Source organism: Sciurus vulgaris (genome assembly GCF_902686455.1).
Source record: "Sciurus vulgaris genome assembly, contig: HiC_scaffold_139_arrow_ctg1, whole genome shotgun sequence".
NCBI classification, from domain to species: domain Eukaryota; kingdom Metazoa; phylum Chordata; class Mammalia; order Rodentia; family Sciuridae; genus Sciurus; species Sciurus vulgaris.
The window spans coordinates 154,315-167,845 of record NW_027632914.1 but is presented as its reverse complement, the minus strand read 5'-3'; the positions used below and the strand labels follow the sequence as shown (position 1 = coordinate 167,845).

General features: G+C 34.1%; 1 protein-coding gene across 1 annotated transcript; it reads right to left on the bottom strand.

The window, feature by feature from the left end:
* Positions 1-469: 469 nt before the first annotated feature.
* Positions 470-10,816, bottom strand: LOC306652199 (A disintegrin and metalloproteinase with thrombospondin motifs 20-like). Its single transcript, XM_079125209.1, has 7 exons — positions 10,674-10,816; positions 5,504-5,646; positions 4,707-4,825; positions 3,984-4,033; positions 3,098-3,264; positions 1,787-1,945; positions 470-1,123 (listed from the first exon to the last, which is right to left on the bottom strand). The coding sequence occupies exons 1-5, from the start codon at positions 10,681-10,683 to the stop codon at positions 3,239-3,241; spliced, it is 348 nt and encodes a 115-aa protein (XP_078981335.1). The 5' UTR covers positions 10,684-10,816; the 3' UTR covers positions 470-1,123; positions 1,787-1,945; positions 3,098-3,238.
* Positions 10,817-13,531: the final 2,715 nt, after the last annotated feature.

The window sequence follows — 13,531 nt, the reverse complement described above, 5'->3', positions numbered from 1 at the left end:
TTGAAATTGAATTAATCCTTCTTCCAACTATCAAATTTAATAATACAAGCCAAGAAGGCCAATGGTCTGCTTTTAAAAAAAAATCAGAAGAAATAGCCTCAATGTTTTTAATGTTACCTCACTCCACTCACTAACAGCCCAAATGGGACAGAAAAATTCATTGCAGTTCTCTAGAATCATTCCAGGAAGCTCTTGATTTTATGATTTATAAAGAAAGGAAATTAAAGTCAAAGGCACACAGTAAAAGAAAACAAAAAGATAAGATTGAGAATACTATCGTACCGATTTCCATGGTCCCCACCCAATGCCGTGATACATCATCAAGGCAAGCAGGCTATGAAATTGTATCACACTAGGTGGTTTGTTTAGGATTTCACAGTTGTGCTCTGGTGACAGCTGACCATCAGAAAACTGACATTTTACAAATCTTGATTTTATTCCTCCTCTACATATTTGTGTACACTAAAAATAGGAAGAGGAAATATCAAATCTATGTGACTTTCAAGAGATTACTATATTGCTTTATTCATTGTTTAATTAGTAATGCTAGAGCTTCAAGTTTATTATTTCTAATTGTCAATATTTATCCCTCAATAAAAATGTTTTAATTTCATGGTTATTAGAAAAACTGACATTTTTTGAGACTTAGTAGGAAAATATTTCAGTAAGGTATTAAGTCTATAAAAATACTATTTGTTAAGCCAGAAATAAAACTGATTTACCTAAGTAAAGAAGATCAATTAAATAACGTATGGATTTTAATCAATGAATTATTATGTAGCCATGAGAGCTAATAAGACAGGTCAAATTTTATACACATAGATAGACACACAATACATTTTATATGAAAACCACAGACAGCAAAGCAGCATGTATAATATAAATCTGTTTCTGTAACCTACACAGAGCAAAAATCTAGCAGGAAATATACCAAAATGATAAATGTTCTTATTTGTTTATATTTCTCTTATGATTTCAATTTTGAAAATGAACATACCTGCATTCAGAAATAATAAGGTTAGTTGAATTGTGGAAAATAGTAATGTGTATATTACAATTTACTTGATATTTATTAGCACTTGGCCAAAAGTATGCCTGTAATCAATGATTTCCAATGAATTTCCTATGAAGAAAATTATGTAATAAAAATAATTAAGCAAAACTATTTGAGTAATTAAATAAGTTGATTTATTTAATTCGTCCAAAATGAACATATAGCATTGCTTCCTATTCTTTCCCATCCAAAATATGGTTGGGATTAATATTCAAAGTGATCATTTTAGAAATTATCTTTGCATTTACAGTGCCTAAGAGTGCCAGAGCTTGATGAAAAAGCCTTAATGACTGACAACTATCTAACCTGAAGGAGAAGATTCATCAAATGAATGACTAAACAATAGGAATAAAATATGGTCTTCATATCAAACTTGCTTTCTGTGTTTATATCAATCCAATTTTCTAAGAAACTTGAATAATAGTGTACTAATTTTAGAAAGTAGTAATTTGCAGACATACTGGGTAGCATACCAGGTTTTATTCATAATCTGGACTACATGCTTTTTATCATGAGTTGAGTAACTTATACCATAAGAGAACACCTATTAAAAAAGAATAGGGTTTTGATATCTCAATTAAGAAAAAAACCCTCTTTCCATATACAGTGAAGTAAAATTATCCATCAGTACAGGATAGTGAAGTAAGATTAGTTCAATGTCATGAAAGCACTTTACTTTAGGTCTTCAGAGATGTAAACATCGCCATAAATTTAGGGAATATTATGACTTACTTCTCCCCAGCTTCCATAGCTCCAGCATGGACAAGGCTGAATCACAGTGCTTTGACTCCGGGGGTTTTAGGGTGCATCACAGTAACTTGCACTCTGTCCATTATCATCCTGGCAGATCACGACCCTACGCTGAAGACCTCCAGCACAGCTGTGAGAACACTGGCCACGATAAAGCACAGAAACACACACAAACTGCGGATTCCACAGTGTGAATTTGCATGGTGAAAAAAAAAAGAAATCACTCCCTCACTCAACCCTAAGCAAACTGAAGCATGAAAATCTGACAAAACACTTAAGTTTTACTGAGGGCATCATTAAAATTTGTTGATGAAAAGTATTTTAAGCATGCATAAGGATGTAATCTTTCACCCTCATCCTAAATGTTAAAGTAAAAAGGAATTAAAGTTTTGGGACTAACTGGGAAGATATAAAAAACAAAACACAGTGTTAAGTTACCTAATTTTACCTTTGTATTTTTCTTTAATTTGTATCATTATTATCATGTAAAATATGAACTTTGGTAGTTTACTCAATTTTACTCTATTCCATTTCTATCACAGTAATTTTTTTATAAACATTTGTAGTATTACTTCTTAAAGGGTTTTCTCTTGTTTTTATCACAATGCACCCTAATCAGATTGTTTTTAAGTGCATTCCTTTGTAATCAAATATCATATTGTTCTGCAATTCAGTAAGAACTCAGGGGAGTTGTAGTCTACATCAAAAATGCTTAATCCATTTAAGATTTAAACTATCCATCTTCAGTTAAATTTAGCATTAAAAGCAATTGATGTCAAAAAAAAAAAAAGCAATTGATGTCATTATTTACAGATCTGCTAAAGGAAATTAAAAAGTGACAGAAACATAACAAAATGATAGAATTAATATAACTCAATAAAGAACAGCTTATTGATCCCCATGATCCCGTTCTCCATTGGTTTCCTCTGAATGACAGATGGACCACCTGATTTTGATTATCTTTGGTTTGTGAGTTAATGGAAATGTCTGCCTGGGAACTGGCTTGGCTGTTTGGAAGAACTAGGAAAGTGGCTGTACCTGGGTGGGCAGGCGGCAGGTTACATTCTTGTTCTACCAAAGGGCGAATTTCAGAGCACAGTAATTCTCATCAATTGGCTGCTGGTGGTTGATGCATAAAACTTGTTGAGTTGTTTTTCCATGGCCACAGGATGCTGAACACTGACCAGAAATTTAGCCAATATTTACAATGTAATATACTACATTGATATTATATAAAATACCATATATTATATTTAAACATTTCACTTCCTATTTTCTCATAAGGATACTTACAGGTGACCAACTTCCTGCTTGCCATTCTCCACAAGGGCTAAAGCAAACACAGATGTTTCAGCAGGTCTAGACAAGTGTGCACACTGTGATTCACCTGCTATTCCATCAGGAGCATCAGGATAGCTTATGGATCAGTCTTGATTAACTCTTCCATAAGACACAGAGCACTTAAAAAATAAAATAACATCGAAAGGTTAGATAGTACCTCTCCCAATTCCCTTAACCACAGATGTTGCTCACATTCATAAAACATCAAGTTTCCTGAGAAAACATAAATTAGGAATAATATCACCTGGCTTCATTTCTCAGTCAAATATAGATGGGGCAGAAAATAACCCAATTTAGATCACAAATTTCACAAACAGACATAAAAATATGAATTAATATAATGTTTTGGAATAATGCTTAGTTATATGAAAAAATTAAAGATACTACATAAGATAATTTTAATATATCATTAATATTAATCTTAAAAGACTTAATGAATATTTAAGACTAAAGCAAATTATATATTATAAATACGTTAAAGCTTTTATTAGTTCAGAAAAGCAACATGAAAATGTCCATAGTTTAAGTAAAAGTTGATAAATGCCTGATGTCACATCTGTACCTTATAACAACCTAGGACATAAGTATCATTATCCTCATTTTGTAATTAGAAAATCTACAAAAGATTCAAATTTCTTGCACATAAACACAGGCTGTGGAAAGACAGAGCATGATTTAGCCATTAAGTGACCTAATTCTAAGCCCTATACTTGGTCCATCCCATCAAAATACTTGGAATGAATACATACATTAACTTAAGCAAATCTGTCCCAAACATTCTGCTGATATCTAAAGGCCCCCATAAGAAATACTGCATCTCTTCAATAAATTCTCTTACTGGGGTCCAAGAACCATGTCTCCACTGTGCTGCTTTTCCCATGGGAACAGCTGGTAAGGAAGTAGCCCCAATATTAGGGATATATGGGCAGGGAGTAACTATACAGTCCTATTCAAAAGAAAAACCAATCTTGAAGAACATCATTTAATTAATCAACCACATTTTAATTAAGTCTGATATTTCTTTGCCTCTGTCACATATCTTCTTCAAGAATAGCTGCACACCAATTTAAAAAGTGATGATGTAAGAATTTTATTTTCAAATGTTCAAAGTACTGTCAAGTGCTAGCAGTGGATAGTAAGACTGAATATCAATGTTTGGATCATTGCATCTGATAACTGAAAAGGGAAAGAGCCCTCCTTCAAAAATACCACTAGGCTGAAACATTCTGAAGGAATACAGAACTCCACCTTTAAAAAGCACAACACACTTTAAGATTCCATAATATTCATAATAATAGATGTTGTCATACATGCACAGTTCAAAGAATAGGAATACACAAGTTAAATAAATGAACCAATGGCAGATAAAAGGTAAACTATTTCATAATAAAGCTGTAAGACTGGCAAAACCAAGAATGATAAATTCTATCTCATGCACATATTTTTAAGGCATAGAGGTTTAAGTGGGAAAAGTACATATAAAATAATTTGAACACATTAGTAATCCTCTTGTTAAATAATAGATAGTTTTGTTTATAATCCACAAAGAGGTTTCCTTTACCTGCCTATCACCTGGGCGATGGCCCCTTGACATTCTCTGTCATCTAATACTACACTAACGAGCTCACTGACACATTTAACAGCACTTATCTGATACCCAAGTCTGCAGGTAGCTGTGCACTGAAAGATAATGATAAAAAGATATCAAAAAAATTGCTTTTAAAAAATTACATAAACTTCAATTTTCTTAACAAATATATAGGTAATAATACGCTTTAAGTACATCTTTTGTACAACCCTTTATGCCACATTCAAAAATCTAAAATTAATAAATTCAATCAACATGCCTACTTATTTAAATATGTAGACATTACTAAATACTAAAGTCAATGAAATGTATATTATTAATATAGCTTTAAAAATTATCATGTAAAATTATCAGTAAATGCCTGATATTTTGGAGGCAAAGTCAATACAATTATAGAAACAATATACTTTCAAACTCTACCTGGTGTATCTCACTTAATACATTAAGTATATTTCAAAGAGATAAAGAAGGGAGAGGTGAAAAGGTTTCCATCAGCTCTGGCAATCTTCACAGGACAATACGCTACCCACACTCATCTAGTCTGATCACTGCTCATCTTGCAGATTTCCAGCTGCCTGGTCGGCAGAACTTCTAAACAATGCCTATTCTAAATATAGTAAAGATACCAATATAAACACAGAACTTGAAAATATTTATAGTTTGATGAAATATGATAAAACATGAGATTTACAGTCTTTGGGTAACTGAGTCCAAAAGCAAAGCTAAAATATTTACCACAGCAGTAATGTCAAAATTTTAAATATACTCACAGACCTCCATGATTCTACTTTCCAAGCAGCACATGCATGAAGCTCACATGGTCTTAGAGATTCAGGTTTGGTACTTGGATTACAGAAGCCATCACTCAAGTGATCTTCATTCAGTTGACAACAAACTTGCCGCTGCTTTGATCCTTTTCCATATGTAACAAGACACTGTAAGAAGTCAACATGATGCATTACAAAATGTTGCAATGATCAATTTGCTTGATAAATTAGAGCAGTAAGACCATTCCTAAGTGTATTATAACCCCAATTCTTTACAGATGGTCACTGGCAAAACTGCAACCCCTCACTTCTGTGGCCCAAGTGTCACTGAAACATCCACTGGTCCTAGGAGCAAAGATACAAAACTAACCTTAGAAGGTTATATTCCAGGTCACTGCACTTATAAAAATAGTTATAAACATTAGCAAATGTTATTGCTAACTTTATAACTATAAATAGATTAAGGATAGCCATTTTGAAAACTTCTACTGCCTTTATAAAAAATTATTTTTAAATGATAAAGTTAAATTTGTGTGAATTTTATAAAGTCTTTGATGCAGTTTCCTAACACAATATTATAACGGTTCTAAGCCTCATGTTTTTAATGTTACCTCACTCCACTCACTAGCAGCTCAAATGGGACAGGAAAATTCACTGGAGTTCTCTAGAATCATTCCAGGAAGCTCTTGACATTCTCTGTCAGCAAGGTGGTGGCCAAAGTTGTTTACACAATAAGATTCTCTAGACCTTTACCCTCCTCCACAACTCCTGGAACAGTGATTTAAAAAAAATAAATAAAAGACAATAAAAAGATCAGTGGTGTCACAGATTGCAGGGGAGGGAGGCAGGATGAGAAGGTGAGCACACGGGATTCTCAGGACAGGGAAACTTCTCTGGGTGATAACATCTCCGTAAACATATACAACAGAAAGAGTGAATCCTAATACAAACTATAGACTTTAGTTGATAATAATGCATAAAAATTGGCTCATCAATTACACACATATGCCAAACTAATGCAAGATGATAAGAGAGGAAGTGGGTAAGGGATGGGCATGGGGAAACATAGAGGGAAGGAAGAAGGCAGAATATCCAGCATTTCTGTACTTTCCATTCAAGGTTTTTCAGTAAACCTAAAGATGCTCTAAAAAGTAAAGTCCATCAATTTTTTTAAAAATGATATGATACAGATAACAAGTTAGAGTAGAGCCCTAACAAATTAGCAGCAAAGCATGATATGGGCAGTCAATAAACTTTTGTTCTAAGTCACTGAGATTTGACAACTGGGTGCGTGCAGCATAACAGCAAAAGTAAACTCAGAGAAATGGTTATAAGCAGTCAGAATAGTCTAAATTTACATTTTCTGCAATGAAGAGACAGTGAAGAGCTTAAGCAGTCTGTGACATGACCAAATTTCTGTTTATAAAGCTCAACTATGTACTATCAGTTGACTATCTCTGATCTTTCCTAAAGACCCTTTAAAATAAAAATTTTTTGAAAAGGCATATGTCTAAAAGAACAGGTATAAAAGGAAACACAGTAAGCAAGAGAATTATTAATATGAAAAGCAGATTGGAATATGTATTTTTAAATTTTTTTGTACTTGTAGATGAACAGAATGCCTTTATTTGTTTATTTTTATGTGGTGCTAAGGATAGAACCCAGTGCCCCACATGTGCTAGGCAAGTGCTCTGCCACTGAACCCCAGCCCCAGCCCCAGTCCTGGAATGGACTTTTGACAGTCAAGGAAGATGAACCCTAAACCTGTGAAGGTGGAGAGTGAATTAAAAAACAAAATTCGTGCCACAAAATCCAAGAGAAGTTCAGGAATCAAAAGACACCAGGTTTGTCTGAAGAGGTGAATGTTGTGAGAGGTAGATCTAAAAAATGGAGACTTGATTGAAAGGTATTTATGAAGAACAGTTAAGTCAACAACCCTTCTACCCAAGAGCAGCAGAAAGTAAGCCACCTGAGTTCCTTGGCATTTCTAGTGGTCACATTAAAAAATAGTAACAGGTGATATTAATTTTAATAGCATTTGTATTTAACCCAATTATCTGGAATAGAACCACTTTAATGTGGCACCAATGTAAAAATTATCCATAATATGTTTGCATTCTTTTTTTCATATTAAGTTTCCAAATCCAGTGACTACATCACACTTACAGCACATGGACTAGCCACAGGTGGACAGCATAACTCTAGGAGAGAACTTGAAGGAATGGGACATAATGCAGGGAAGCCATAGCACAGCAGATTGAAATGGGGTGATGAAGTGAGTTTCCATAATGAAAGAACAGATTCCAGCCTGACCACCACCTGCTGTGACCCAAAGATGACATTTGTTGTTTCCCCCCATCACGACTGTCAGAAGATGAGGGAATTCCTCTCTTGGGTGACCATTTAACTAAGAAAAAGGATCAACTGACAAGGACATTTGGTTCTTCACCCCATTGACAAACAAAAGGGCCACTCAACAATCCAGCTACCCTAGAACAAAGCCTCTGGTTGACTCATCTGCCCCACAAAGAACTTCCAACCAGCATCTTAGTCCTTCCTAAATATGAACAATCAACAAGTGTTCTTTGGAAATTCTGGAAAGCTACTAACAAAAGAGGACAAAAGAATAAAAACAAAATAGGACTAGGATGAAACTAGAATATCAGAGCAGACGAAAACTCAAGACTACACTTACACTCAGAGCCTAATAGAAGATATTGTACCCATGAAATAAAAGCAAGACATTATGAGAAGAAACATGAAAACAGTGAAATGGAGAGAATAAATGAGAAATTAAGTGCTTAGTTTAAGAGGTTGAATACTCAAACAATAAAACTTCAGAAACATAAGAGAAAAATGAGTGAGAGGAAATTATCAAAAACAGTAATGGGGCTGGGGATATGGCTCAGTTGGTAGACTACTTGCCTCCCAAGTACAAGGCCCGTTCAATACCCAGAACTGCAAAAAAATAAAAATAAAAATAAAAAAATAATGACTGCAACTAAATTTCTCAAGACAAAGAATCAGTGTTTCCAAGTTGAAATGACAACCTAATTCCTTAGGAAAATAAAGAAAAATAAAATGAAATGAAACATCAGATATTAGCATGAAGGGATCCACAAAATTTCCAGAACAGAAAATGCCACATACAAGCACAGAAAATTAAAAAATAAGCTGAGGAAACAGTCATAAAACAAGACTTTCCAAATTCTAAAGGAAAATCACATATTTTAGAATTTGTATGAAAGTATTTGGCAAGAATGAGAATGGAATGAAACAACTTGCATGGATGGAAACCTCTAAAGTTTCCTTTCCTTCTCAGTAAATTACTGAGGAGCATGTCCACCTAATGAGGGAAGGAAAACAGAAAGAGGAACTCATAAAACAGAAAACAAGGAATCCAGCCTAAGAGAAAGTTGAAGGGAATTGCCAGGATAATAAATGAGGGACATCTGAGGTGATGGTCACATAACAAGCCCAAAAAGCAACACAAACAAATCAGTGCAAGAAAAATGAGGGTCATGGACAAAGATGAAAAAATGAAAGAAAGTTAAAGCTATCAAATAGGCTTGCAATACTAAGAAAATGTGTAATACTGACAAAAATCTTGAGGACTGATAACTTTCAATATGCAGAAAGAAAAACAAGAAAACAAAACTGAGAAAATGCATCTTGAGAGAAACCAAAAGGGTACAAAAAAGGAATACACTCAACAGTGTACTGTGTGGGAAAAGAATTAATAGTTCTTTTCTCTTGCACGTGATTCTTCAAGGGGACTCTCCTGGTCTGGACACCCCTACCACTTCTCACTATATATTTCACAAACTCCAAGAATCATATTATTATTTATTTGGTGTGTACACTGCACTTAAGAATGTGCCTTCATTCACCTGTTGCTTGGCTTTGTCCCCCTAGGTCCCCATGCTCCCCAAATTCCAAGACTCTTCAATAAAGTACACCCAGGGCCTTTCTACCAAGTTAGTTCTTCCTTCTGCATTACCAAAGTCCCTGGTTCTACTTTAACATTTATTCCAGCTGACCTGGTAGTCACCCACTACCACAGCCCTTCTCAGAGACACTGCCCAAGCAGTTTCAGGAATGCCTGTTCCCATGCAATCACTCTGTGCATCACTGTCCCAAAGCAACAGGACCACAGGTGGGCCTCTTCCTGAATGCAGCAGCACAGTACCTGTGGAACCTGGTCACATCGGTTAAATAGATTGTCCCCCACATTCTTATCATCTGTGGCCACTGCCTCTCGTCACCTGCTTCCTCCCACAGGTCACCTCCATACTGCTCTAGGATTCCTTTCCTCTGACTACTGTTTTCCCCTATTCTTAAGCTTTCTCTCTATTCTCCATGAAAACGACTTCTCCATTCCATACATCTTCTCTATACCTCAGCTTCAGTCTACTCATACCTTCTTTCTCTGATCATCTCTGATACACACAGAGAAAAGGTATTGCATGTACCATTTTATTACTATTATACTACTATTTAACATTATGATTTCTACTCATGCTTCTGTTGCATCCACTAGACTTTAAAACCTGAATGCATAACTGGGGTCTCATTAATAACCTAAAACAAAGCAACCGCTCAATAAATGTCCTTCATTGAACATGTATTGCACAACTAAGCATCCATAATTATGCACTACACAAAGACTCTAGTCTTCCCATTTGCTGTCCCAACTATAAATTTCTCTTCTATTTCTTCTCTGCTCCTTTCAGTCATTCAAGCCACCAGTACATAACCAGGGAAGGGAAATGAAAGAATGACAGAATGTTTGAAATCTCAACACAAAAAGAGGGAGACAGGTTGCTAAGAAAAAGTGTGTGGAGGAGAGTGGATGAGAAGGTAGGTATTTCACTAGGAAGAGGGATGTAAGTAAGTTAGAGAAAATGCAACTGCAAAAAAAAAAATAAGCAAGAGAGAGAGAGAGAAAGAGAATGCGAATAAGAATGTGACAATGTACCAGGAACAGTTGAAAAGGGTAGTTTTAAGTGGGGGCTGTTAAGTAAGAAACACAAAGAGAGGGAAAAGTAAGGAGAAAAGATAACTACACTTTTGTCTATGTGTCATATGAGGAGGATTCCATAGCAGCCTGACTCAAAGGGACTGAATGATAACAGCATGCAGTTAAACCACCATCTCTTCAAAACCGGGGTACCTTGACACATTTTGGTACAGTCTTGTCGTGGTCCATGTGCATCCCATGTGAACAGGTCACTTCTATCCTCCACAGGGACGCGGAAGGAATATCGTACATCAGGATTGTATAAATTACCCACACATAGCACCTCAATAAAGACAAAGGAACATACAATCAATTTATAACACATACATGCTTCAGACATAATTTCTATGTTTAACCATGAATGCTAAGTACTTAATCACTATAGTTCACTAATATGATTAAAGAAAAGTCTTACTGGCACCAAAGAGTTACCTGCAAAACAAGTTCTTCTTCCAGTCAATCAGTACTGTTAATTCTTTCAATTGAATTGTTTGATCCACTGTATTCAAAAAGAGGTCCTTGTATGTTTCTTTTTTTAACATACAACAAAACTTCCATTTAAAAGAAAATTCCCTTGGGCATCAGATAGGGCTGTAAAAGAACAAATATATTGCTCACCAAACCATAAAGAAAGTCAACAGTACAGAAAAAGCTTTTTTAACTGTTTAAAATAAATTCGTGTATTGAATTTAAAGAATAAAATTTTAAATTGGTATTAAGAATAATATTAAAGAAATAAACCTTACTTTGCTACAGTGTGGTATCAATTCTATAAGTATTGGAACTTCAGCACATCAACCAAAGATATTAAAATAAATTTACCCTACACTTTTCTATCTGAAAGGGGTACAGAGTCTCAGGAGCAACCTACACAAAGTGGCCAGGCAGAAAGAAATCATGCCTCTACCAGACAGATCAGCTAAACCAATCTTGGTCATCAACAGAAGGAAACAAAGAGTAGACTCCATTTATACTTGTCTTGAAAAAAAATATACAAAGCTTAAAAACTAGGGTCAGTATTCTAAAAGGCTATGCAATGACTACACCGCTCTCTATGCACCTGTCTCGATCTTTTTGTAGAGGCACTCTATCTCTGTTGAAATATATGTGAATATCAGCTTTTCAGAATAATACTCCTATCTCCTTCTCTATTCATGCCTTTTCTTGTTCTCTCTTTTCCATAGATAGGTAATAAGATAAGCCTATCAAATACATGCATGCAAAAGAACAGTATAGTATATATTCTTAATTTGTTGCTTTTTAAATATAAAATTGCATGGTGTCCACAATAGTGTGGTAGTAAAAAGACAAAAGAATTTAATATTCAAACAGTGGGTTAAGTTCAAATTGTCTCAATTAGTTGCTTTGTGATGTTAGACAAACTTCTAGCTCATTTCCTACATTGCATAATAAGTCAATACAAATTTCTGTCTCAACAGGCCCTTCATCAGGATCAAATTTGGAAAATGTTTACAAAGTATGTAAAGGGTAAAATCTGTGCTATTTATTTTTAATTTTCAAGAGAATATATAATATTTAAAACTTTACAATAATAAAACTGTAATAATCAAGTGCTTCTCTTCTTGTTTTACTAGTGTTATACTGCTCAGTGAAACAATAAACTTTTGGGGAAAAATGTGTTTGACATGCAGGGAACTGCACCAAAAGCACGAAGTTGACATACTTCATAATAAATGCTAAACTTCATAATAAATGCAATACCCCTCTGAAAAAGCAATCTTCAAGGGATCACTGCAAAATCAGTTACAAGTTTCTGTGTATATGTGAACTAGTTAAACTGCCTTTATATATTATACTGAGTTCAATGAAGAACAAATAACATTCTAAATTTATTCTCTAAACAGAAATTCCTCTGTGTAGGAGTCTGCACTTGATCAAATGTAGACAGGCCTATTTAAAGAACCATCTGTTACATTAACTCTAAGGGAAACAGGATTTGTGAAAAAAATTCTACATATTTCGTTACTTTTAGTTACAAAATTTCATAAACATTTTAAAAATCCCTTCTAGTGAATTTGTTTGTTTTGCTCACTTCAAATTAAACTTTAACATTTACATCTGTAGTTATCTTAGAAAGGATGATACTTTATTGATGAACATTTCTAATTTTTTAACCTTGGGCAGAACCTGTGGTCTATTCCCAGGAAGATACAGATATGTACATTTGGAACCTTAGAGAGACCTACTGGATTATTTATCTACATATACTGTAGCATTTTCTGTGTCTATGCATACAGGTTAATATTTTTTAGCAAAATAAAAAGAATTTCAAATAAACATAAAAGGATAACATATCAAAATATTTAAATTTTATTCTCTGGAAAAATTAATCATTTGCATTTATTAAGATGAAATTCAGAAAACACAGAATTAATCACTTTAAATGAACACTTCAATGTCATTTAATACATTCATAATGTGTGACCACCACCTTAATCTATTTCTAATTCACCCCAAAAAGATTCCCTGTATCCATTATGCGGTTGATCCCTTTACATCTGACTTTGGTAATGCCAAATATAATTCCTGAAATAATCTATTCATAACAGATTCACATTCCCTGTTATAAGATTAATTATCTGGGCCAATATTTCATATTTTTTTAATGTGAAGTAGATAATTCCTCAATATCAGCTGAACATCACCACCTATTCCAGCATGGTAAACTATTGATAAGTCAACTTTTAAGATGTTTCTCAGATGCGAAAGTTTTGTAAAATATTCTTTTCATGTTGTGTCTAAGCAAAATTATCTAAATTTTAAAGCTAATTTCCAAATATAAATGCCAAAAAGTTGCATAATTATTATTAGATAAAAGGGGGAGAATTGTATTCTAAATACACAGGTATTTAAGTGAACATGGATTTGGTTATCTAAAATATCCTTATGAAGAAAAAAATTGAAAAAAAATTTTCAGAATTTAGTTCAGTGTTTCTTTCGAAAAGGATATATTTTGCTTAAGAAGAACACATGCACAGAGTCGGAGGACC

Excerpts from the sequence above, each read along its gene's own strand:
- LOC306652199 (XM_079125209.1), bottom strand. Across the intron at positions 4,034-4,706 it reads ATCGCCCAGGTGATAGGCAG|CTGTTCCCATGGGAAAAGCA; the intron begins GTAAAGGAAACC and ends CTTCCTTACCAG. Across the intron at positions 3,265-3,983 it reads GACATGGTTCTTGGACCCCA|TGCTCTGTGTCTTATGGAAG; the intron begins GTAAGAGAATTT and ends TTATTTTTTAAG.